The following is a 23,720-nucleotide window of genomic DNA, read 5'->3' on the forward strand; positions in this document are numbered from 1 at the left end:
AAAAAAAGGCATCACTTTAAACGAAAAACCAAGGCGGATAATTGCAAAAGAAAGTTTTCACCATCGGCCTCGGCATAAAAGGCGATTTCGGAGAGCCGGAAGCAAACAGTCGCCTTCAGATTTTGCTACCGAAATGAACAAGTTTGTTGCAAAGAAAGCTGTCCTGCTCCTCGCCCTTCTGATCCTGGGCACAGCTGGAGCCAATCCACTGGATCGGGAACTGGATCAGGATAACCATGTGCGAAAGGAGCGGCAACTCAAACCCGCCGCCTCAACGGATGCGGATATCAAGATGGTGGCCAATGTGACTCCAGCGACGGCTTCTCAAGGCATGACCATGGCCATGGGAATGCCGATGAACCAGATGGCTCTGAACTCCGTCGGTGGCCAGTTGGTGAGGTATCCCAACTATCCTGGTCTGATTTATCCTGGAATTACACCCCCACCCGGATTAAATGGAATCCCCGGCGTGCAGACCAACATTGCCAACAACTTTCCTTCGTATCCGGATCCCAACTTGGGAGGATCTCTTCCCGGCTTCAATCCCTTTGGATATCCCGGTGTGCCACCCATGTATGGAAACCCAATCCCGATGTATCCCAATCCCCAGCTGCCCAACGGATTTGTGCCCAATCCTGCGGTGGACAACTTCCAGTCGCTGAACAACATAGTTAACATGGCCAATGTACAGGGAGTGAATGGTGGCAGCTCCGGACTTTATCCAGCACCTCAGGGATATCCAGTGCCCGCTCCGGGATTATATCCATCCCCCCAGGGATTCGGTGGACCCAACTCGGGACTGTATCCTGCTTCTCAAGTCAACATGCAGGGATTGTATCCACCACCCGGTGGTTTTCTGGAGCGCATGACCATGCAAACCTATGCACCCAACTTCTGAATGGGTTCCGCAACTCAATACTCAATAAGCTAATTTATTTTATTTATTTTGCAAAATACAAGAACATTTAAACACAAAGAAACGTTTTTAATTATTTTATTCAGAGCTTAAACCGAAATTATTACTAGTTTTCAGATAAATAGAGATGGATTTTTTCCCTGTCCGTTTTAGATGACTCACAAATATCCGTAGCCGTTCTTCAGTTAAAAATATCATATATCACCTGAGGAGTAACCTCTTTTTAGGCGCTAATTAAGCAGCAGGTGTCAAGTACAAGGTTGGTAATTTAGCAAACGGGAAAAAGGGGACAAGTTTTAAAAGTGAAAAGAGCAAAATTGTTTTCACCCGCGGAGCCATTGAACCTTTTCCATTCTATCGATATCTCCTTATAGATAAAGATACCTTTTCCAACTTTGATTTACGATCCACAGTGATTTGTTGACCTGCGCAATGTATTTATCTGAGTACCTGGGTCATTGATAAGTTGTTCAGGTAGTTGGATCGGTTCGTGTGTGTGTGTTAATCCGATAATGGAGTGTGTTCAGCTGGGTATAAGAACCAAGGGTGAAAGGTCACGGAGCACCAGTCTTAAGTGAACCATATCAGCATGAACAACTCCGCGTTAAATCTAATTCTGTTGTTTTTACCTATCCTCGTGTTTCTTCTCATGGGAATTTGTGAGTCGAAGCCTTGGTGGCCAGCAAATGAAGCAGGATACGATGCCAGTCTGGATCCTGTGGCCTGGTCGAGATCCTTCGTCCCGGATCAAGTGAGGAAAACCCGCTATAATGCCATCCCAGAACCGAGAAGCAATCATCGCCGCCGACAATCATCTAAACTTTGGTACCAGAAACCCGTTGCCGAGTTCCCCAAACACTTTGTGAGTGCAAAATACTACAAGAGATTCCTGAGACGGCGACAAAAACTGGCGGCACGTGAGAGATACGCACACTGGAGGCATTAGCCGGCTAATTTATATACGATACCCCTAGGTGCTAAGCAAATCTTTATATCTAGTAATTAGCATGATAAACAAAAGACTTAAGACACAAACGAGATGTCTTTATTTTTAGTCGGCCAAGTCGCGCGTCAGCAAAATCCTGACTCGCTTCGATTAGCAGGAGCTTCAAACTAGTTCTCAAAAAAAAAAAACGGGGGGCCAGTCCAGCAAAATCTTGACCAAAAACAAACACAGACTAAGGTCAACGCGATTACGTTTCAAGACCAGCCACCTGGTAATCGCAATGGCAAACATGATGTAACAACTATCGTTAAAGACCTGAGCAAACCCAACCATTTGCACACACACTCACTCGTTCACTCACTCACTTGAAAACCAAAAAAAAACTCGGCCCAAAAACCCATCCCAAAAGTCTAACAAAATTTTGGATGAATGAAAGTACGAGTATATTTGGCCAAGATCGCCGATCGCCGATCGCAGCCGTTGCTGGGCCCACAAATTTTGTTGATTCTGCGAATTAGCAACTCTTCGCACGAGCCCAAGACCCAGACCAGAAGTATATAAACCTAGTTGTCATGGCACTTGGTATTAAGTACCAAGCCAGCCAGCATCCATCAATCAGCTAATCAGCATATCTCTTGGAATCCCTTTGAAAAAGTCACACTATGAAGTTCTTTGCTCTGAGTCTCGCTGTGATTGCCGTGATTTCCTGCACATTGGCGCTACCCGTTGAACTGGTGGATGGAGAACAACTAACCCTTTGGGAACTGGAAGCGGATCAGGATCCCCAAGTGGATGAACTGGAGGGCGAACGAGTTGCTCGAGGATTGGGAGGCCTGGGAGGACTTGGCGGAAAGTTCGGCGGCTTCGGAGGACTCGGTGGCCTGAAGGGAGGATTCGGTGGTCTGGGTCATGGATTCGGCGGAGGCTTCGGTGGACACGGCTTCGGCGGCGGATTCGGTGGACTCGGCAGCTTCAAGAGCCTCTTCAACAAGAAGTTCCGTTGAAGTAGCAGCTCTAACCCAAAACTATAGTCTAAGAATTTCGTAATAAAACTTAGTTTAGTGAATTTAAAAGTTTCCTGTTTGATATATGGGATTTAGAGCTCCATAGAACTGGAGTTCGGGTTCTGGAGTTGTGGTAGGTATTCCAATTCTGGTTTTAACTGTGGGGGAGTGGTTGTTTTGTGCTGAAAACGATTTAAGACCTGGCGCACTTGCTTGGCAAAACTTCGCCATAGTTGGAAGGGTTTAGGAACTAAACGAAATATTAAAAATAAGGAAATATTTTTAAAGATTTTAATATGATTTCTTACCTGCACTTTGGGGCGGTGCCACCTGTGGATCGAATTCCCGCTCATCAAGAGAAGAAACCAGCACCACCGTGATCCACAGCAGCAGCAAGCGAAACATTTTTGCAAACCAACCACGCCGCCCTCTTATAAACACCTTTGATTTAGCTTTCCCCACCCATAAACTCGAAGATATATTCATAAAACCCAATAAACAACCGATTGAAGGGACTTGCATAACGTTAAAAATTTTATTGCACCTTGAAGAGGCAGTACAAAAAAAGTATCACATAGTCTGATTATTAAAATTCACAGCAACGGATTAACCATAGAAGCCACCGCCGTAGTAACCACCGCGACCGCGATAACGAGTGCGGGTAACCACTCGAGTTCTCTGGAAACCACCGCCATAACCGCCTCCAAAACCACCGCCATAATAGGGTGGTGGCGGTGGTCCAAAGAAGGGCGGTGGTGGAGGTCCAAAGGGTGGTGGTCCGAAATACTGACGCACTTTCCTCACATTCTCATCTGTAGAATCCGCTTGAGCAGTCACTCCATCTTCCAAAAGTTCAGCGGATTTGGGTTCCTCCTTCACAACTTCTGTTTCCGTTTCATCTCCTCTCACAAAATTGCATAAAAGCAAAGCAGCAATGGTGAACAAAAATAATATCCGCTTGTAATCCATTTCGCAGTCTCGTATTCCTTCTCAGACTTCGCCGAATACTAAAATTTATCCACCATTTGTGCTTTAATTTATAGCCAAAAATTCGTCAAGAACACACACCACCTGGTATCAAAAACAAAGGAGGTTCATTGCCTTTTTTGTTATTTGCCATTGAGTGTCTTTTTTTACATTTTTCGTCTAATTTCAATCTCAACCAAGCAAAGCCGGTGAGAATAATTATTGCCTAGAGAAAACCCAAAAAAATCGTATACACAAATACATTAGGTTGACCCAATCTTAATGTGTTTATGTGATGAAATATGATGCGGAAGTGTGGGAGACAGTGGTACAATATCTAGATCGTTGTCAATGAAGTAATATGATATCGGATTGATCAAAATATCAATTGAATCTTTGTTGAAAGAGAAACGAAGAAAGATCATCATCATTTTATTCTTGTTGTAATATTTTTCTTACATCTTGACAGTTCTTTATCCCCTATTGAATATCACTTAAATATTTTATAAAAAGGAAAAACTGTCAAAGATTAAGCCCATATATAAGAACCAATCCGTCTTAAGCGATAACAAATCAGGCATCTGATTACTCAGTATCCAAATGCTTTTGAAGCCAGCCAACTTGACCCACTGTAATCGCTTGATGGCTTGTTGTTTGCCACTCAAAAAGCCCATCCGCTTCGCCTCGCGCGATTTTCGGCATATATATTAAGGCAAACAAACCGGCGAGAGACTGTTCCAGAAATATCAACTGCGACCACAACCAGTTGAAAATGGAATATGCAAGCTCATCGAATCTGTTGATTCCAAACACTCGGCGAAACGAAACTCGATCTGGCAGCAGTTTTGTTTGTTTATTGTGTACTCTAAAGAGGGTCTCGAGAAACACTCGGATTTATTCGGAAACATCTAGCCAAAGAAACCGCCTTTGAACTTGGCAAAACCCACAGCGCCGCCAACGAAGCCACCTCCTCCGACGCCACCCAGTCCACCAAGTCCACCCAGTCCACCTAGTCCTCCCAATCCTCCGGCTGCTGGGTAACCTCCTCCATAACCGTAACCATAACTCGGAATCGCTTGCACTGTGGAAATGCTGGATACCACGGGTACAGTGGTGATAACGGGTACAGTGGACACAACTGGCACTGCTTGAATGGCTGGAGCTGCCACTATTGGAGCAGCAACTGCTCCTCCTCCGATGATGCCACCTCCCACGATTCCACCACCTCCAAATCCTCCAATGTGCCGGGGTTTTCTTATGCTTTCCTGGAGGGGATCAGCGCTGGAGAGGATCGGTGTTGAACTGACGACGGCGCACGCCAAGATGAACAGGTAGACCGCTTGCCACAACATGATGGGGGAAACTGTTTGGACGGCCCCACTCCCAGCTGCTTATTTATGCAAATTAATTAGTGGCCACTGTTTGCACTTCCAATTTTCATATAATGGGGCAGTGGATAAAAAACCCCGAAACCACTGAGGTTCGAGCACTGTTTTTCGACGGTTCTAGTAAGGGCATGGTGGTTTTGCCCACTAAATAGTGGTTCACACCTCATCATCGTCATCGTTTGTCAAACCGAAGGTCGCTGGCCGGGAGTATTAAAGACCAGGTGACTCTGGTTAAGGTAACTCACATCGTTATTGGACACCAATCGACAAAGATGAGGTGCGATCTGCAAGTGCAACTTTTGCTGTTACTGGGAATTGGTGCTTGGAGCACTGGAGCTCATGGCCTGGGAGGAGGTGGAATCGGAGCAGTTGGCGGAGTGGGAGCCATTGGAGGTGCCATCGGAGGAGTGGGTGGAATCGGAGGAGTTCAGCAGGTTCCTGTCGTCCAGCAAGTTCCTGTGGTCCAACAAGTGCCCATTGTGCAACAGGTGCCCGTCATCCAACAGCAGCCACAGGCTCTTGGACTCGCGGGAGGAGGTGGATTCATTGGCGGCGGAGTTGGAGCAGGAGCTGGATTTGGACGGTACAAGGAGAGCTATCGGATTCGAGCCAGGGGATTCGGTGGTGGATACCGCGCCCGCTACGACAAAAAGTTCGGCGGAGGATTCGCTGGATTCGGAGCAGCGGGAGGAGCGGGAGCAGCGGGTGGAGGTCTGCTGGGTTAGATGTTAGCCTATAATGTAGATAAATAACAAATTTTATACAAATTTTTGTTTGAAATAAAATAATTTAATTTTCTGAGACTTCCGAAAAAAAAATGAAAATGTTTTTCTTATTAAAAAATAAATATAATATTAAAAAATTTTATGAAATTAAATTTGTGAAGTAGAAACAATCAAGACACCCTGTACTTGTTCCGCTCCGGATTTTCGCTGACCTGCGCAGATTCCACCCCCAGCAAAAGTCCAATTGGCGCTCAATGCTCTCCCGTATTTGGGTTTCATTCTCTCTGGTGGTGCATTTTGTCCCATTCATGCCCGTGGTTGTTCTACTTTACTCAATTTGCTCTGATTCTCTCGCAAAGAATTAATCTCTTTTTTGGAAATACTCCAAGCACAGTGGTATTTACAAAAAAGGATAATATTAATAACCAAACAACTTTAATGAAATGTTAACAATGTTAAACATTAGTTGTTTTATTTATCTAAAATACTATAATGACTTAAAAAATTATGTTTAGGGATTTTTTAAAATTGTATTTTATTTAATAAATTTTAATCTTATTATTAGCTGCAAGGTGATTAAATAAAACTATTTTTTGAAAGTGGTTTTTAAATGTTTATTTTTTATTTTCTTTGACAAAAGAGCTACCTTAAGAGCGTAGAACATGCTCTTGGGAAAAAGATTAAAAGCGTTGGGAGAGAGAAAGCGATTGGCGACATGGCCATTGAAGCTCCCTGGACGTTGAAAATAATTCCTGAAATCAAACGTTGTTCTTTTCCCATCGTGTGCAGTCGCTCTCGCTCCCGTTATTCGCCGTTCTGGGATTCCCGCTGGCGGACTCTAGTGACAATCACCTTGATTATCGTTTTGGACCATGTGAAATCCTCCGAGGGCTCTAAAGACCCCCTAAATAACGGTTAACAAAACCTGTGCGCAATAAAAGTGGCCTAAAAATAGCTAAGAAAATAGCGAAAATAGCAAAAATAGCAGACATGCCGTGTTTTTGTGCCTCTGTGTGTGCGTGAAATGTCTGCGAGTGAAGTGGAAATTTAAAAATAAAACAACGCTGGGACAAAAGTGAAATCCGTCAGTTTTTTATTGGCCAACTGCCCAGAAAAACTCCAGGTGATAACCTCTATTTGAAAGTCTTCTTTTTTTTAGACCAGATTTTGTTTTTAATCAAATTCTCAAGGGAAAACTTCAACGCTCTCTCAGTTTACTCTCTCCTCTCTGTGATTTGTTTTTTTCTCTTAAACCACCGCTATTTTCAGTATGACCAGATAGCCTCTTTGGTTTGATTTAAAGTACACAGTGCCATTACTTCGAGTTTTCAATTATCCTCGAAAACGAAGGGGATTTTGAGGGGGAGGTGTAGAAATGGCACCTGCCTTATCTTCGAGCCACAAGGACCGCCTTTGTCCACCAATCCACCTTCAGGCACTGACATTATTTCACTTTTTTGCCAGCCCTTTTGGGCTGCCTCGGTTTTCCTTTGCGTAATTAGTGTGATTGGGGCCAAGCTTGACTCGGTTTCTTGGCTTCTGCTTGTCATTTGCTTGATTGGCAGCAATAACAGTTGCTCATGCAAAAACCCCCCTTTCAGGAAATACCTTTCAAAGTTCATGAAACCCTTCAAAAATCCGAGAATTCCATAGTCAAAAGTTCTAGATGCTCATTTAACGTACTTTTATAATAATTGAATGGAGTTATGAAATTTCGAAATATGTAATTTTATTAATTAGAGTTCCAAATCAACAAAATTACTTGTAATGGAAATTTTAGTTGTAAAACTTTCACTGTACTTTTTAGTGCAACTCTTTGTTGAGTAAAACATTATTGCTACAAATATTTGTAGCTCCATTAACGAATCATTAAAAGGAAAACACGTGTTTGGTGGTAGTTAAAGCAGTGGTGGCTTTCCCGTAGTTAAAATTGCACCACCCCCTGGAACAATATAAAATCCCCCTAAAAGTGGCTGCAACAACCCTTGGATCCCACGCACTGACGTCGTTGCAACTCACCCTGAAAACAGTTGGTAGTTCGGGTTTTTTGTGGGAGGATTGTTCGTTGTACCGACGAGTATGTAGTTCAAGGTCGTTGGCCAAGTTTCGGAAAGTGGCCTCTGGCTAAGATGTGCAGATGGTCCCATTACCATATATAGAGAGGCTGAAACCCCGTGGCAAGTTGAAGGACATGCGAATGCAGCACTCGAGACGCTATTCTTGGGCTCCAAGGCGTCCATTCAGTTGACACTAATCACCACCCACCCACGACCGCTCCATGAAAAAGGTGGCACTAATGAGCACCGGTCATGCAATAGGCCAACGTGTTGGTGACCCCTTGGATTGTGGCACCTGGCCAAGGATCCACGGATACGCCCACCCAAAAACCGCAGAAAAAATAAAGCAGCAACAGGAAGCGCAGTCATTGAACAGTTAATGGAGTGCAGATTGCAACAAGAGACGCCAACATTCCGGGCCACTGGGCAGCTGAATGTGACCATAAATCCGGCGCCTGCTCTAATCAAGCGGCCCCCTGGCTAAAAGCCAATGGCCAACAACAGCGAGCGCCCCACTTGGCCGGGCTTAATGTCAGCTAATTGCATTGGCGCTCCGCTGGCCGGGAGCTCTTTAGACTTGGAGTCGTCAGTGGGGCTTCCCTTACCCCGCCCACCGCATATCAGGTTCAATGGGGAGCAAAATGTTGTTATGGAAACTATACAGTAGAGATTCCAAATAATGGCTACCCAAAAACTTCTCAATGTATCATGTCTCATATCCTGTATATAAATATCCTTAAAGTAAGGTTCCTGTCTAAACAAGTTCTTTATAGTCATCATTTATCTTTGTTTAAATGGATGAATATACCATACTTTTCATAAAAAATTATTTGGCAATTGTTAAACTATTTTATAGAGTCCATACTGTATGTTAATATCCCAGTGTTTGGTGTCCTTTGTGGCGAGTGACGCAAAAGAAGTCGTTATGTGGAAGGGGGAGGTTATGGTGTTTATGGTTGTTGGTCGGTGGGTGGTGGTTCAGTGGGTGGTTTGTTGTTGTGGGTGCCAGCCTTGGGGCCTGAAATTATCATTCGGATTACGTCTGGCCCCGCTGGCCCCCTGTTGACATGTTTATGCGCAAATTTACCAAGTCTCTCCCTTCGCTTGTTGTTAAAGTCCCGTATCGATTTTGTTAACTCGATTATAGGAACAGCGCCAAAGGATAAATTGTAAAGGATAAACAAGGACAGTGACTCGTCGACGCTTGAGTGACATGCTAGCAGCAGTTATGGCATCGGACATCAACTGGGATCCAGGTGAGTGACGCACCTTGACTAAAGTCCAAAAATGATGGATTAACTTTTTGCCTTACTTTTCCAGCTCTTTCCAAACTGATCACCACGCTCAAGGAGTCGGAAAACCTGTCCAATGACCAGGAAATCGACTTCCTGAAAGCCCTGCTGGAGTCCAAGGAGCTGAATGCCTTGGTTAATGTCCACACGAAGGTGGCCAAGGTGGGCCGGGATGATCGATTGGCCCCCGTGCTCTCCACCTCCGCTCAGGTGTTGTACGAGGTCCTGGAGCAGTTGTCGCAGCACTGCCACCTCAACGACGACTGCAAGGAGGCCTTCCACCTGCTGCAGGACTCCCATGTGCAGGTAAAGTTCATTAACGTAAAAGAAAGTAAGCAAATGTGAGATACTTTCAACTAATTTGCAGAAAAATAAAGGAGACCTTTTTAAACAAAATAAATTACTAGATTAGCCTTGTTTATTTATTAATGAAATCTTTTTATATATATGAATAATTGTTTATTTCAGCACCTCCTATTTGCCCACGATGCCATTGCCCAGAAGGATTTCTACCCGCACCTGCCGGAGGCTCCAGTCGAAATGGACGAGGACGAGGAGACCATCAAGATTGTGCAGCTCGTCAAGAGCAACGAGCCCCTGGTGAGTTTTTATCCACCAGGAGCACCATTTTCCATGCCCATTTTCCATCATCGCCGTGATCGCTGTTCTGTGCCGTCGTCCATTGCTTTCCACTGTCCACTTTCGACTTTCATTTCCGCCCCGCCTCCGACTTTCACCCACGCCCCCTTTCGCCATCGCCTTCGCCTTTGCCAACTGCTCCTTTCTGCGCCTCCATTCATTCTCGTACTTCATGTGAACTCTACCTGCCCAATGCTAATCAATTTTGTAAACTTTGCCTTTGCCAAAATCGAATGAAATCGAATCAATTTCTCGAATTCGCCCATAACAAAACCAAAAATGCATTTGTAACAAAAAATTATAAAATCGAAAAAAATGTATAAAAAAAACACAGACAGGAGCACAGAGTGCGGAGCCAATTGTTGTAAGTAATCAAATGTCCATTGTCGTATGTAAAAAGTCCACTGTAAAAAAAAACAGAAACCCGTTTGTTAAGCACTAAAAATAAACAACAAACAACAGCCAGGAAGCTGTGCACACACACCACGAAACTCGTACATACATGAGATACATTCCGTTGTTCCCATTTTGTGGTTATTGTTGTTGTTAGACGTCCATTAGATACACACACATTGAAAACATCGGAAACCGCACTCCACACAGACACACCCAGCGGGAAAAAAGATGTGGAAAATATGCTATTTTTCAGTGGTTTCTTCATACAAGCGGAAGGGCAAAAACCTCCTTCACCCCTTACATTTTTGCCGTCTCTCCTTTCAAAATACACGGGGGTGACACACAAAAGGAAGGGGTAAAGGAGGTTTGCAGGCCAAAAACCTGTGGACGCTCTGGCTGCTGAAAGCAGGGCAAAATCCAGTGGACCTACGGCTGCTGAATGCAGGGCAAAATCCACTGGACCTACGGCTGCTGAATGCAGGGCAAAATCCACTGGACCTACGGCTGCTGAATGCAGGCCAAAATCCACTGGGTTTTGGCCTTCCCGCTTTACAGAATTTCCACATGTAAAAAACAATACTTTTTAATTTGGTATATGCATTTATTAATCTATATACAGTCCAAGGACCTTTGTCATAAGTATTTTTGTATATTATATTTTTTGCTTCAGTGAACGATGAACGCAGATCATCTTGATATTGGCGAAGACTGTAATTGTCGTTTCTGAGTGACTCTGAAAATAAAAACCATAATATATTAATATATAACATATTAATACAAATCAAAAAATATTTAAAAAGTATTGTGAAAAATAGAGAAATTTAGAAAAACAAGTATACTTACCATACAGTACGTTGGAGAAATTAATATATGAATTTAAAAAAAATGTAATTACATAGTAACAAGCATGGCTATTGAAATTTATTAAAAATGTGGTGAGTACTTACAAATGCTTCTGGATTGGCTTCGGCATCGGAGTCCAAGTGGCCGAGTTCTTCAAATGACGAAATCGAAATGTCCGCTTGCGCACGTTCAGATTTGCCATTAATATTGACATATGGGCCAGAATCTTTGATGTCGAATCTATTACAAATTTTATGAAAAGAAACATTTGTTTGTTCTTGTGAAATTGAAAATAAATTTAAATAAAAAAATTACTTACTTACTTGACAACCGCCTCTGGCGGCTAATATTTAGTTTTCGTAAAAATGCTTATGTTCACCATATCCGTAACGCTGAAATAAGGATATACAAACAAAAATATTTATGTTATAACTTACCTTTATCTTGTTTTTTAGAATAAACTTAACTTTTTTTCACTTTTGACACATTTTGCACGACATTTTATACTGATGTGACCGTGCATATTCTGAAGAAAGACAATAATTAGTCACAACTTCGTTGTAACTTAAGGTCATATTCAGAAACCCACCCCATTTAGCGGTCCGAAATTTTCTACTCCTACCCCTACGCCTGCTAAAAGAAGCAGGTTTTCAAGTACTCTAAAAACCTCCTTCCCACTTTCCCGCTGGGCACTGCACTATGTTGAATTTGACCCGTTTTTGTGGCCAAAACTCATTTTTCGCGAGTATGCAAATTTCCGTTTTTTTAATTTTACTATGTTGAGAAATGATCAAATTGCTATATTGTATACCTCAAATGTTAATTTAACAGTGTAGTGTTAAAATAACAGCTGTTAAAGTCAGCTGTTGCAAGCGCTCACCACGTGCTTTTTTAAATGTTAAATTTGTGGTGCAATTTCAAATTGGCATATCTCTCACAAAAAGTCATCAATTAATAAAAATCAAAATGAATATTATTTCTTCAGGTTAGTACTATGTGTTGATACTAATATGTTGCGTGTTTTGTTCGTATTTTTCTAACAATTTGTATATTTAGCAAGTGTTGTCTCCTTGTCACTTTTGGAAAAAAAGTTGAACTTTCCAAAAGGTTTTAAAAAAAAGGTTCAAATTGTATCAGTGAGTGTCCATATACATGTTGTAGATCTTTCAATTCTGAATTCAAAAAATATAAGCTCATTATGCGTTTTTTGCGGTTTTCTGCGTAATTTGAATTATTAGGGAGCATATATTAGGAAGAATACATAGAATAATACAAAAAAAAAAAAAAATTTTTTTGTCTTGAATACCTTCCATATTTATTATCCGATTTGGACCAAATTTGCAGGACGCATTTGAAATAGGACATTTATAATGTGTTTCAAAATTGGGGTCTCTAACTTGAAAATTGCTTAAGATATTCGTTTTTTTTCCATTTCTGTGGGCGGAGGAAGGGGCGTTGACACGCCCACTTTTCTAAAATACGTTCCTATAGTAATAACATTCATTATACAAGCAACCTGCATTCAAAAATCTTGTTAATTTCAAAATTTTTAATTTTGGCCACAAAAACGGGTCAAATTCAACATAGTGCACTGTCTACACGCCACACACACGCACACACACATACGCACGTTCAGTTGGCTTTCAATAGTGACAAGTATTGCCTACTTTTAGGGCGCCACCATTAAAACGGATGAGGAGACGGGCAAGATAATCATCGCAAGAATCATGCACGGCGGAGCTGCCGATCGCTCTGGATTGATTCACGTGGGCGATGAGGTCATCGAGGTGAACAACATCAATGTGGAGGGCAAGACGCCAGGTGATGTGCTTACCATACTGGTAAGTAAACCCCAAAGAAAACCATACATATCTTAAGTAAATCTTATATCTCTAGCAAAACTCCGAGGGCACCATTACCTTCAAGCTGGTTCCCGCGGACAACAAGGGCGCCCAGCGGGAGTCCAAGGTGCGGGTGCGTGCCCACTTCGACTACAATCCGGATGTGGATCCCTACATCCCGTGCAAGGAGGCGGGTCTGGCCTTCCAGCGCGGCGATGTCCTGCACATCGTGGGACAGGACGATGCCTACTGGTGGCAGGCGCGCAAGGAGCACGAACGCTCGGCGAGAGCTGGTCTGATTCCCAGTCGGGCGCTGCAGGAGCGTCGTATCCTGCACGATAGATCCTTAAAAGATGGCACTGATTTGGACTCGAAGCGTAAGCATCCCAGGTTTCCATTCCATTGGTTCCATAACTAACATTCCATCATTGCCATGACTAAAACCACTTTAATTTTATGCCGCATCATCCCATCATTTAAACCACCAATTGGACCCCTCCATCCGCCCATCATTGCCATCGCCAGCCGGATCATGCGCCTCACTCTGCACCACCCCACCTGGTTCCCCGCGTCTGCCTGCCAGCAGCAGCAGTTCCTCCTGTCGCCAGCCAAAGACTAAAAAGATCATGTACGATTTGACAGAGAACGATGACTTCGACCGCGAGCAGATCGCCACGTACGAGGAGGTGGCCAAGTTGTATCCCCGGCCGGGTGTCTTCAGGCCCATCGTGCTCATCGGAGCTCCGGGAGTGGGCCGCAATGAACTGCGCCGAAGGTTGATAGCCAGGGATCCCGAGAAGTTCCGCAGCCCGGTGCCATGTAAGTGTTCCTTGTAGATTTTATAACCTTTTTGGAACACCTCTAATCGGAAATCCTTTGTAGACACCACCCGACCAATGCGAACTGGTGAAGTGGCAGGAAGAGAGTACATCTTTGTGCCCCGAGAGAAAATGGACGCGGACATCGAGGCGGGCAAGTTCGTGGAGCACGGCGAGTACAAGGGTCATCTGTATGGAACCTCGGCGGAGAGCGTCAAGTCGATCGTGAATGCGGGATGCGTTTGTGTGCTGAGTCCCCACTACCAGGCGATCAAGACTCTGCGCACTGCCCAGCTGAAACCGTTCCTCATCCATGTGAAGCCGCCAGAGCTGGACGTGCTGAAGGCAACGCGAACGGAGGCCAGGGCCAAGTCCACCTTCGACGAGGCGAATGCCAGGAGCTTCACGGACGAGGAGTTCGAGGATATGGTGAAGTCGGCCGAACGCATCGATTACCTCTACGGACACTTCTTCGATGTGGAGTTGGTCAATGGAGAGTTAGTTAATGCCTTCGAACAGCTGGTCCAGAATGTCCAGCGGCTGGAGAACGAGCCAATCTGGGCGCCATCGATGTGGGTGCAGTAGAGAGATGGGATTGCCAAAAAATGGAGGAGAAGGAGGAGGAGCATTTCATGCAATTTGTTGAACAACACCAAAGTATTTTTGCCATACGAATTTAGCGATCTGCTAGAGCGACGAAGCGAAGGAGAGACACTATTTACCCGTAGGCGGTCCTGCTGGCCACTCCCGTCCGGCCTTAGTCCTTTTCACGACATGTACCTTTTTGCGTAACAGTGAAAACAAAGTAATGAATACAATAAAAACAAAAAAACCAAAAACCAGACAAAGAGATGGAAATTTAAAAACTCAACCAGCATCTATGTACGATCTTACGATTACGATAACACTTAAATTATAAAACTTGTTGTACAAAATTTATTTGTGTTCAAAGAATGGACTAAATTATAAATGTATTTATTACACGTTGTTGAAATCAAAGCAAAACCAAAACCAAAACAGAGTTAATCCCCCCGTAACCCAAACGCTAACCGTATTGTATCTCAATTGTATATACACTCACTCACTAACTAGAGCATATTGGATACAATAAGAAGTTCTGTGTAACATGGCTCATTTCGAAAACTGATTTCATCCAAACGTAGTGACAAATTGTTGAAAACAAGTGAGAAATTAATAAAAACCTATTTTAAATGCAAAGTTCGAGTTGGAGTTCAGTAAGATTTCGAGAAGACTTAAACACAGCTTTATTGGGCAGCACACTTGTTGACATATTGACATGCTCACGTACACATACACATATATATATATAGTCTATATATAATCCGTCATCTATGTTAACCTATGGCAAACGTGTAAATTTAGCTTAGGCATATGAAGTCTATCCAGGATGTATTGTTCAGTTTTCTTGATTGTTTTTCGTAGTGCGAAGACAGAGACTAATTTCACATCTACCCATGCTAATGGGTCAGGTATCGCTGTTGGCTATATCCTACGATATCCCCCCCTGATAACTTACAGCTAGAGTTGCGACTTGGTTCCGGATCGGGAGGCACTTAGTCCGTAGAACTGGGCCAATCGTCTGGCCTCCCGCCATCCGGCCTCCACTGCTCCATGAACCGTGGAGTAGTAGTGCTCGCTGGAAGCCTCTCCTGCAAACTGGACAATCGGTCGGTCGCAGCGACTCTGCTGCCACGCATCGTCCTCCGACTCCTTCTCCCTCTCCGGCGTGGTGGCCACCACAGTCAGGGGATAAGCCAACTCCCTGGCTCCCGTGCCCAGTTGCTCCGTGTCCATGGATCGATAGGAATAGGATCCTCGGAAGTTATCATTTGTGTACCAAGCGGAAGTGCGGAAGTTCGTGGGCTCTGGAATTTTCCACTTGAGGAACCTTCGGAAGAGGTACATCACACCAGCCTGGACCTCATCCACTGGCAATGTTTCCATGTGCCTGCCATTCTCGTTGGTTATCCAACCAGCCAGGATTCTCGGCTGATAGCTCACCCTGTAGAACCCGAAGACATCCTCCAGCCAAGCTCTTGAGGTGCCGCGAATATCATCCAGATCCCCATCCCTCCAGAGGAGAGTAAATCCCGTCCAGTCCTCCGGCCAAAAAGCCTCGGGAAACTCTATGAATATCTTGTTGACAGTGCCAAAAGCCAGACCATCAATGGCACGTTGTTTCTCCACGGGAAGCTGTGGCTCGAAGAGCCGGAAGTGCTGATCCTTGAGGACTCCCAGGGAAACGGTGACCACCACATGATCAGCTATGCAAATGTCTCCATTGCTCAGCTGGAGTTCCACGCGTCCATCATTTCGGTTCCAATGAATCTTTGTCACTCGAGTGGACAAAAGTAATCGCTGCTCCAGAACTCCGTGCTCCACTTTCAGTTCCCTGGAGCGCATAAGGAGTTTAAGGAGCTCCACGTAGCCCTTGTCCTTCCAGTTGAGCAGGATGTCGCCCTCGCACTCCCAGTAATCCAGGTAACCCCGGCCAGAAACCTGTTCCAGGGAATCCGAGGCCTCAACGGAGTTTTCGAATTTCTGGTAATTAACAAAGAACTCCCTGGCCACCTCGGCATCAATATCAGAGTTCTCCGGACGTCGCAGAGTGTCGTAGAATTTGTTGGTCAGATAGCTGCCCAAGGAACCACTACACTGTCTTAGTTCCAACTGGCGGGTGACCAGGGAATCACCCACAATGGCTTTAAGGCGACTGGCCACATGATCGGGCACCACATCTCCATTTGATCGGACGCACTGGTAGTTCTCATAAACGGGACCCGTGGACTCCAGCAGCTCCTCCTCCTGTTTCTGGGTGAGCTCATAGACAATGTTATCCCTTTCGCCGTGACACCACTGAGCTCCGAGATCGATTACATTATCCGCAAAGGGAATGGTGTGTATCCGACCACCTAGACGATCCTCTGCCTCCACAACCAGCACGTTCTGGAATCCCAGTTCCAGGAGCTTGGTGGCACAGGCCACGCCCGAGGCTCCAGCTCCAATTACGACGATCTTGCGATCCAGATTCCGCTGTGCGCCGCTCATTCCGGGGAACTGAATCTGCTTCTGCAAGTGGAAGGGGTTGCAGGGCAACAGGAGAAATGCAAATTAAATAATAAACAGCTTGGGCTTGAATGCGGGGGAGTGTGAGCGAATGAGATGGTGACAATTGACTATACACTTGAAGAAACTAATAACACGCTTCAAGAAGTTGAAACGGATATTACTTTACAGTTTATTCACAGTCATGTCTAAACACTTGCTTCTCAAATAACATCACTGAAATCTTGGAACGTGATGTTTACTATTTATTGCCAGCTGTGCTTTTTTTGTAGGAACTCTTATATATATTTCAATTTAAATCTTGTGAATAAACAGCAATCTTTTATACAGAAATGTAAAAATTAATAACATTTCAAGAAAACAAGCCTTTTGTCGTTCGCTTTCACTTTCGAAAATAGCATTGTAAATAGATTTCGCAACGAATAAATTTACCTATTATTAAAAAAGCAATATATAGAAAATTGAAAGCATAAATTGTGTTTACATAGGTGGGCCAATTGTTATATAGTGACGCTAGAGAAACAAACCATATATTGCTTTATTTACGTGTTTGATTTTAATATTTAATACCGAGCCCTTCTGGCTTTTGTTTTGCTCTCTTTGAATGTTTTTCTAATTTTCTAAATAAATACATCTCATTTGTTTGAGTGCATCAAGAGCCACCGTTAGAAAATTTGTTATTTAAATTGGCGCAATGCAATTCCAGGCACTTGAGTTTGATAGTTAAGATGTCTCTTGATTAAAAAGTAACGGCATGTCGGCTCATCTTTTTCGATAACGAATTCCTACCCGCAATTCCGACTTTTGATAAGAGTTTCGAAAAAGCTCCTCCACCAATACAAAACCCCAAAGAGCAACACTTTCGACCAAAGGAAAACACATGTCGACAAACCGACGCACTCACAAATATGTTCGCTCGCTTCTGGCTACATGAATTTATTAATAGCCATGGTTGCGAAGGGAAACCGGAGGCAACAGTGGGAGGCGACAGCCCAGAAGGAGTGTCTAGCCAACCGGACCAGCTGGTTATACCTGAAGTTCGCCCGAAATCCTTTTACTTTTGTTTTCCATCGAGAGGAAGTGGGAGGGAATGAATGAATGCGAAATCCACCTCCCTTCGTTTGGCATTGATTTTATATTTTTGGCCAAAAAATGTTCAAGGTTTTCGGCGACAAACAAAAATAAAAAAAAAGAAAACCAGCCACAAACAACAGAGAGAAAATTAAATTTTTCGTTAATTTATTTTTTGGGGGTGATAATGGGTGGAATAATCACTTCACATGGCACACTCCACTCACCAAAATAACTTTGAAAACTGTTTCACCGAATTAATTCAACAATTGAACATTCTGCCGGGATTTCAATTCAATATACTTTAGGTTCGCTGCTAGGAAAACTCCAGCTCCGCGGAAAATGCAAACAAAACTGAAAGCCGAAAACCGAAAACATCACATGGAAACGTGCCGCTCTGCCCGTGTGCTTATGCTGCAACCAGAGGCGTAGTCCGAATTCCAAAGGGGGCTATGTACTGGGTGGAATTCATAGTCCCCCTTTCCGCACGCCTTTGGGCACTCTGCGCAGACCAGAAGCTCCCCAAAAGCTCTGGGCAAAAGCACCCAGCACAGCTGAGTGAGTGGGTTTGTCGAGTGGTTTGGGGCGTTGAGAGAAAATGAGAAGGGGTTCGATTCCCTCTTCAAGTGCACAGAGAAAAACGATCTGGGAATGCCAATAAAAAAATCAAAAATATCTTTTTAGAAAATTATTTTACTAATCTGTTTATTGGAAAGTTTTAAAGTGCGAGCCTTTCCCCTTTTCAAATTGTTAATATTAATCAATTCAATCCTCTTAGCTTCCATTTAAAGTTCATCAGTTAGTAATTATTTTAATTTATATTTGTATGTATATATTTACTCAACTGCATACAAGTTTTTGCTAGATTTGGTTAAAGGAATTTCCTAAGACTCTTCGTTAAATAACTCGTTTGATATTGGTAGGTCCATTTTTAGTGTATATATGTAGATATATCCTTCGATGTATGTACAGGTCAGTTAGCAGTATCCTTTGGCCAAAATCGGGAATGACAGAACTCTGGAGCACTTGGTATATAAGTAGTTAGTTATCTTTTATTACCCGCCTACATTGACTTTACATGATCATCTGTCCGTAGCTTTGGAATTACAATATATATATATATATATGTTTTTATAGAGGCTGGTAATAAATCTGGTTAAAATTTTTCCGTGTATATACAGCAAGGGAGTTTACTTGGAATATGCTGATAATTGTTTTAAATAAATATAATTTGATTTGCGTTTAAGAGCCGGAATTAAAACCAAGCCGAGTTATAAATAAATCTAATTTACACTAAACATAACTGATTTGAAAACACAACGAAAGCAATTACAAAATAATAAACAAAATTATCACAAACAATAACAGCCCGGATAGGATCAGAATGGCGGCCCATTGTCGTTTATCTGCGGAGAGAAAAAGAAATATGTTAGTCTATGATTAAAAGATATAATTTAGAACAAAGGTAATTCTGATTCTTGATAACTGAATTCATATTTAATAAATCAGAAATTCAAAATCTAAATTCCCTTTTGAAAGTTTCGAACCACTCACCATTATTCATGTGCAAGACTTTGGCAACTTTCTTCATGGTCGTGTCCAACTTGGACTCCGTGGTATCGAACTCGTTCCCGAAGTCGTCCAGCATGACCGCCTGCTCGTCCAGCTCGACGCCAATTTGCCGGGAGACGGTCTTCAGGGTGCCAATCGAATCGCTGATCATGTCCAGCTGCTCATCCTGGCCCTGGATCATTCGCTGCTGGATGGACACCGTTTCGCCCACATACCTATGGCTCGGACTGTCCAGGCCGCCGTGATGCGTCTGCCCGTAATGACTGGGACTGTCGAGGGCGTTCTCCAGCTTGGAGTACTTGGTGCCGCTGTGGCGAGAAGCTGCTGCCGCTGCCGCTGACATGGTTCCAGCTATGGTATTGGCCACCGCCTGGCTTCCACTGTTGATCAGCGAGTTTCCGTTCAGGCCACTGGGACACTCCACCAAGTAGGTGCGATCGTTGTGCGGATTCTGATGGTACTCGTTCGAGTTGGAATTCGAGTTGGGAATGGCAATGGAGTGGTTGTGATTGGGGCTGTGGCGATCGTTGTCGAGCAGCGGCTGGTGTGCGGTGATATCTCTGTCCCGACTCCGATTCAGGCTCATTTTATCCTTCATCTGCTTGACCTCATCGCGCGTGTTGTCGATGAAATGGCGCCGGCTGGAGAGTTCGCGGTTGTCGATCCGAAACTTGCTCGGGTTCTTCTCAACAATGCGTAAGGATCGAAAAAGTTAGGGTTAAGGAGAAACCTTAAGTGAATAAAGCAGATCTGATACCCGGTACTCATCATGTGTTCAAAAAGATAAGAATAAATAAGATAATAAATAACTGAAATAATCTACGCCAAAAACTATATTTTCTTACAACTTTCTTTGTATAAATTAAAAAGTATTATGTATTAAATTCGAGACAATAACTTTTTAAGAACAGTATTTCTAGGTTCCACTGTAGTTCTTTAGAATACAAGTAAAATTACAAATGGATTAAATAAGCTTAGAAAATTGTGTTTTCCCCTTGACAAATTCCATACACCCTTCAAACCCCTTGAGTACCGGGTAACGAATTGATTTTCCAACGAATTGGATTGGTTCGGTTTGAAAAGGATATTGATAGTGTCCTCGAGGTCCTCGAGATCCCACTCGATGCTCCGGAGCGAGTTACGCAGCTCGGTGGTGGTCCATTCAGCCTCCGTTCCTCCACTCTCGCCCAACTCCCGCCAACGCAGATAGAGGCCGCGGGTTTTGTTCAGAGCTTTGAATACCTCACTAGAATAAAAAAAAAACAAAAAAGAAAAACATGGGGGTAAGTTATCGGGGGAAATCCAGTAAAACTGCAATAGCCATTGGAGCAGAACGATGGAACCTACTCCTTGACTACGAAAAAGGGATCCTCCAGAGACATGCCGTGCTCTATTCTTGGTCCAATCGGAAATTAACACTCCTAGCAGTTTTTCACCAGCGTGGCGCACTTGACGGTTATTTTCATGGATTTTTCCGGGCGAAAAACCACCCCCGAAATTCCAGGTGGAAAGTGCAAGTTGCCAATGCCAAACACTGGGGGTTACATCAAAAGTCAGCCAAATGGGGGGAATTTATGTTTTCTATCTTTTTAATAGCAGTAATTTCACAATCAACTGGGTTTTATCTCTGGCTAGGAGCGAAGTTTGCACAGCACGTTTATTGATTATTGCACTTGGGGCCGCGCCGCTTATCGCCCGATTTCTCTATAGATTCCGCCGTCTTGGCTAGTTTCACCGATGGCCCAGAGAACACTGTCGTTATTTGCGCTCCAGAGGCTAAAAATCCCCCCAAGAACCATTGGCATTTGTTTACGCCGCTCTCGCGCATGCGCAGTGTCCGTTATTTTTCTACCCTTAGAAACCGTTTCAAAAACATCCCGAACTTTGGCCAAAAAAATTCCACAACAAAAAAGGACGGCCAAAATGCCAGCACTGTTTTTGATTTTAACTGCTCACCTGCTGTTCGTCGCCACCTCATTTAGCAAGCTGCGATCCAAAAACACGATGCTGGACTCTAATTTAAAATACACTCAAGGCTAATTTTACTGTTTTTCTTAAATATTACTTTTATTTTTGTTTTGCTGCCAACAAAAATAACTGTGAGGATTAGTATGACCCAAGCGGGCTAGTGCAGTTTTCCCACAAAAAAATTTAGTATATATCGTATATTGTTAATGGTATGCGTGGCAACTCTAGATTTGAAAATATCGTTAAGCTTACTGGCCTGTAATATTTAGTATAATTTTTATTTCGAGACTGCCACACTTACCAAAGTTGACCGTTTTATTAGACCGCTGTCAAATCAGTTTGAAAAGTGATATCAAAATGTTGCAAAACGACGCGGTGCGGACTTTGCAATATGATAGTGAGATTCGCGTGGCCCAGCAGCCAAGCCCCACAGAACCTAGAGGTAAATTGGGGATATTGTTTTGAAATAGAAATGAAAACACAGCGTGATTCATTCTCAAACAACGGTAAATGTCTGTTACCAACTGATAAGCGCTGCACCGGATTATTTGTTATTGCTAGCGAGTGTGTCACAGTTCGACGCAAATATGCGGCTACAAGTTGGCTATATCTTATCGGCTATCGTTTTGTTGTGGTCTCGGTCCCCTCAAGTGCCTTTGTTTGGGCCGATCGAACCGACCGATCCTACAATATAAAACCATACCCATGGACTTATCTGTATCCAACACTAGCACTTTTGTATTTTCCCAAGAAAAGTAATAAAACTTTCAGGAAAAAGAAGCACACGTAGTTATTGAAAATCAAAACAAAAACCGAAACTCCAGTCTGGTTTTTAGATCTTCTATTCCAATTTAAAAGGCTTTAAAGAGCGCTAGAAAAAAAATAGTACATATTTTAAAAAACAATTTAAGCTAAGCTTAATTCATTAGTATAAGCCACTTAAACTTGTAAAGACTATTACTAAATAAGTCATTTATCAGTAATTTTTTATTTTATTATGCACCCTAAATATAATAATTTACTACATATTTATTGGAAAATATATATGCAAATATTTACTACTAATAGACAAAAAAAATTGACAGAATGATTTATTATAAACGATTTGCTTGTCTGCTTTCAGTTTATGACTCCCATATCAGCATTACATCGCAGCCAAGGCCGGAGGTTCCCCGGATCCCCTTGCCGGTTCCCATTGCCACGGTCACGGGCAGCCGGACCTTTATTCCCCTCTCCGGATATGATTGCCTTGCGGACCTGCCATCGGTACATATCGAACAGACCTTTGAGCTGAACGAGGGTATATATATTTTGGCTATCATCAAATAGGATATTTTTCAATTTTTTAACCATAATTCTCATTGTTCCTCTTCAGCTCTGACTGCAGTCTCTTCAGAGAATCGTTATGTGGTGCGATCTCCATTGGGAGATGCCATTTTTGCTGCCAGTGAGAGCTCCACAGAGAAGAATCGTCTTGTCTGGGGAGCGGGAAGACCCTTTCAGATGCATCTTCTAGATAAAACCCACCAAGAAGCTCTGGTTTTCCGAAAGAAACTAGCCCTGGGATCCCTCTGCTGTCAGCCAAAAAGTCTTGAGATTTGGATTCCACCTGGTAACATTCTGGGAAGAGTGGTGCAGTCGCCCACTTTCATGCAGCCCGAGTTCTTCATTGAGGACGAGAGCACCGGACAGCCTGTATTTTGTGTGGAGGGTCCTGCTAACTCTGGATTCTGCTGTTTTTGTCTTCCTAGGGAGAGCTACTTTAAAGTAAGGATTGATTTAAAAAATATTAAGAAAAAATTCCAAATATTTATTATGTATATGTTTTCCCAGATCCATTCTGGTGGCAATATGAGGGCTTCCATTGACCACAAATGGTTAGCCAGCAAGTCACAGTATACCACAAATATTTACTTTAGTGATGCCAAGCTGACTGCCAAAGAACGGGCTTTGATTCTTGGATCAGCATTTTTATTGGTATATTATTTGCAAAAGTTAATAATTTCAAAATACTATTAACTTTATCTTTTTCAGGAATACCTGTACTTCCAAACCCGCTTCTAACCAAAAAACCAATTCAATAAACCTTGTATATTCACATTGATTTCTTTATTTTTGTCATTTTTTTGTATAAGATTTTATGTTTGTTTGTGTTGGTTTTTTTTTAGTTTTTTGATATATTTTACAATAA

The 23,720-nt window shown here is 43.1% G+C and overlaps 11 protein-coding genes across 15 annotated transcripts; 6 read left to right on the forward strand and 5 right to left on the reverse strand.

Moving 5' to 3' along the window:
• Positions 1-120: 120 nt before the first annotated feature.
• LOC108086395 (U1 small nuclear ribonucleoprotein C) lies at positions 121-904 on the forward strand. The gene has a single exon (XM_017183297.1). The coding sequence runs from the start codon at positions 134-136 to the stop codon at positions 896-898; it is 765 nt and encodes a 254-aa protein (XP_017038786.1). The 5' UTR covers positions 121-133; the 3' UTR covers positions 899-904.
• Positions 905-1,493: 589 nt separating this feature from the next.
• LOC108086386 lies at positions 1,494-1,866 on the forward strand. The gene has a single exon (XM_017183288.2). It carries the CDS (start codon positions 1,506-1,508, stop codon positions 1,860-1,862), a length of 357 nt encoding a protein of 118 aa, XP_017038777.1. The 5' UTR covers positions 1,494-1,505; the 3' UTR covers positions 1,863-1,866.
• Positions 1,867-2,524: 658 nt separating this feature from the next.
• Positions 2,525-2,935, forward strand: LOC108086387 (keratin, type II cytoskeletal 3). The gene has a single exon (XM_017183289.2). It carries the CDS (start codon positions 2,525-2,527, stop codon positions 2,864-2,866), a length of 342 nt encoding a protein of 113 aa, XP_017038778.1. The 3' UTR covers positions 2,867-2,935.
• On the reverse strand, positions 2,930-3,271 carry LOC108086388. The gene is given in 3 exon segments (XM_017183290.2): positions 2,930-3,027; positions 3,030-3,116; positions 3,175-3,271. Coding segments are annotated over 3 exon segments (282 nt in total).
• A 101-nt stretch (positions 3,272-3,372) lies between these two features.
• LOC108086396 lies at positions 3,373-3,854 on the reverse strand. Its single transcript, XM_017183298.1, has one exon. The coding sequence runs from the start codon at positions 3,833-3,835 to the stop codon at positions 3,473-3,475; it is 363 nt and encodes a 120-aa protein (XP_017038787.1). The 5' UTR covers positions 3,836-3,854; the 3' UTR covers positions 3,373-3,472.
• Positions 3,855-4,581: 727 nt separating this feature from the next.
• LOC108086391 (glycine-rich protein 5) lies at positions 4,582-5,195 on the reverse strand. Its single transcript, XM_017183293.2, has one exon. The coding sequence runs from the start codon at positions 5,182-5,184 to the stop codon at positions 4,741-4,743; it is 444 nt and encodes a 147-aa protein (XP_017038782.1). The 5' UTR covers positions 5,185-5,195; the 3' UTR covers positions 4,582-4,740.
• A 297-nt stretch (positions 5,196-5,492) lies between these two features.
• LOC108086390 (glycine-rich cell wall structural protein 1) lies at positions 5,493-5,954 on the forward strand. Its single transcript, XM_017183292.2, has one exon. The coding sequence runs from the start codon at positions 5,493-5,495 to the stop codon at positions 5,943-5,945; it is 453 nt and encodes a 150-aa protein (XP_017038781.1). The 3' UTR covers positions 5,946-5,954.
• Positions 5,955-6,706: 752 nt separating this feature from the next.
• On the forward strand, positions 6,707-15,049 carry LOC108086453 (MAGUK p55 subfamily member 7). 4 transcript variants are annotated; one of them, XM_017183371.2, is made up of 9 exons: positions 6,707-7,068; positions 9,150-9,258; positions 9,323-9,600; positions 9,763-9,894; positions 10,268-10,297; positions 12,846-13,013; positions 13,069-13,390; positions 13,539-13,832; positions 13,896-15,049. In XM_017183371.2, exons 2-9 carry the CDS (start codon positions 9,216-9,218, stop codon positions 14,414-14,416), a joined length of 1,788 nt encoding a protein of 595 aa, XP_017038860.1. In that variant the 5' UTR covers positions 6,707-7,068; positions 9,150-9,215; the 3' UTR covers positions 14,417-15,049. The 4 variants fall into 4 exon arrangements, with proteins under 4 accessions (XP_017038860.1, XP_017038862.1, XP_017038861.1 ...); XM_017183373.2 differs by having other exon boundaries at positions 13,656-13,832; XM_017183372.2 differs by lacking the exon at positions 10,268-10,297.
• A 13-nt stretch (positions 15,050-15,062) lies between these two features.
• Positions 15,063-18,399, reverse strand: LOC108086454 (spermine oxidase). Of its 2 annotated transcripts, none has more exons than XM_017183376.2 (2): positions 18,217-18,399; positions 15,063-16,915 (listed from the first exon to the last, which is right to left on the reverse strand). In XM_017183376.2, the coding sequence occupies exon 2, from the start codon at positions 16,898-16,900 to the stop codon at positions 15,371-15,373; it is 1,530 nt and encodes a 509-aa protein (XP_017038865.1). In that variant the 5' UTR covers positions 16,901-16,915; positions 18,217-18,399; the 3' UTR covers positions 15,063-15,370. The 2 variants fall into 2 exon arrangements, with proteins under 2 accessions (XP_017038865.1, XP_017038864.1); XM_017183375.2 differs by having other exon boundaries at positions 15,063-16,921; positions 18,217-18,398.
• A 389-nt stretch (positions 18,400-18,788) lies between these two features.
• LOC108086466 (syntaxin-6) lies at positions 18,789-21,314 on the reverse strand. Its single transcript, XM_017183393.2, has 4 exons — positions 20,909-21,314; positions 20,650-20,807; positions 19,544-20,257; positions 18,789-19,395 (listed from the first exon to the last, which is right to left on the reverse strand). The coding sequence occupies exons 1-4, from the start codon at positions 20,941-20,943 to the stop codon at positions 19,319-19,321; spliced, it is 984 nt and encodes a 327-aa protein (XP_017038882.1). The 5' UTR covers positions 20,944-21,314; the 3' UTR covers positions 18,789-19,318.
• Positions 21,315-21,818: 504 nt separating this feature from the next.
• On the forward strand, positions 21,819-23,633 carry LOC108086441 (phospholipid scramblase 3). The gene is made up of 5 exons (XM_017183354.1): positions 21,819-21,971; positions 22,653-22,829; positions 22,905-23,296; positions 23,363-23,506; positions 23,564-23,633. The coding sequence occupies exons 1-5, from the start codon at positions 21,887-21,889 to the stop codon at positions 23,591-23,593; spliced, it is 828 nt and encodes a 275-aa protein (XP_017038843.1). The 5' UTR covers positions 21,819-21,886; the 3' UTR covers positions 23,594-23,633.
• The last annotated feature ends 87 nt before the right edge of the window (positions 23,634-23,720 follow it).

This window comes from Drosophila ficusphila, unplaced genomic scaffold (assembly GCF_018152265.1).
Source record: "Drosophila ficusphila isolate 14025-0441.05 unplaced genomic scaffold, ASM1815226v1 contig_414, whole genome shotgun sequence".
In the NCBI taxonomy this organism is placed as follows: Eukaryota; Metazoa; Arthropoda; class Insecta; order Diptera; family Drosophilidae; genus Drosophila; species Drosophila ficusphila.

Excerpts from the sequence above, each read along its gene's own strand:
- LOC108086395 (XM_017183297.1), top strand. The coding sequence starts at position 134 with ATGAACAAGTTTGTTGCAAAGAAAGCTGTCCTGCTCCTCGCCCTTCTG.
- LOC108086386 (XM_017183288.2), top strand. The coding sequence starts at position 1,506 with ATGAACAACTCCGCGTTAAATCTAATTCTGTTGTTTTTACCTATCCTC.
- LOC108086387 (XM_017183289.2), top strand. The coding sequence starts at position 2,525 with ATGAAGTTCTTTGCTCTGAGTCTCGCTGTGATTGCCGTGATTTCCTGC.
- LOC108086396 (XM_017183298.1), bottom strand. The coding sequence starts at position 3,835 with ATGGATTACAAGCGGATATTATTTTTGTTCACCATTGCTGCTTTGCTT.
- LOC108086391 (XM_017183293.2), bottom strand. The coding sequence starts at position 5,184 with ATGTTGTGGCAAGCGGTCTACCTGTTCATCTTGGCGTGCGCCGTCGTC.
- LOC108086390 (XM_017183292.2), top strand. The coding sequence starts at position 5,493 with ATGAGGTGCGATCTGCAAGTGCAACTTTTGCTGTTACTGGGAATTGGT.
- LOC108086453 (XM_017183371.2), top strand. The coding sequence starts at position 9,216 with ATGCTAGCAGCAGTTATGGCATCGGACATCAACTGGGATCCAG. Across the intron at positions 9,259-9,322 it reads GGACATCAACTGGGATCCAG|CTCTTTCCAAACTGATCACC; the intron begins GTGAGTGACGCA and ends TTACTTTTCCAG. Across the intron at positions 13,833-13,895 it reads GTTCCGCAGCCCGGTGCCAT|ACACCACCCGACCAATGCGA; the intron begins GTAAGTGTTCCT and ends AATCCTTTGTAG.
- LOC108086454 (XM_017183376.2), bottom strand. The coding sequence starts at position 16,900 with ATGAGCGGCGCACAGCGGAATCTGGATCGCAAGATCGTCGTAATTGGA.
- LOC108086466 (XM_017183393.2), bottom strand. The coding sequence starts at position 20,943 with ATGTCTCTGGAGGATCCCTTTTTCGTAGTCAAGGA. Across the intron at positions 20,258-20,649 it reads GGACCTCGAGGACACTATCA|GCATTGTTGAGAAGAACCCG; the intron begins ATATCCTTTTCA and ends TTCGATCCTTAC. Across the intron at positions 19,396-19,543 it reads AGTCTTGCACATGAATAATG|ATAAACGACAATGGGCCGCC; the intron begins GTGAGTGGTTCG and ends TTCTCTCCGCAG.
- LOC108086441 (XM_017183354.1), top strand. The coding sequence starts at position 21,887 with ATGTTGCAAAACGACGCGGTGCGGACTTTGCAATATGATAGTGAGATT. Across the intron at positions 22,830-22,904 it reads GACCTTTGAGCTGAACGAGG|CTCTGACTGCAGTCTCTTCA; the intron begins GTATATATATTT and ends GTTCCTCTTCAG. Across the intron at positions 23,507-23,563 it reads TTGGATCAGCATTTTTATTG|GAATACCTGTACTTCCAAAC; the intron begins GTATATTATTTG and ends TATCTTTTTCAG.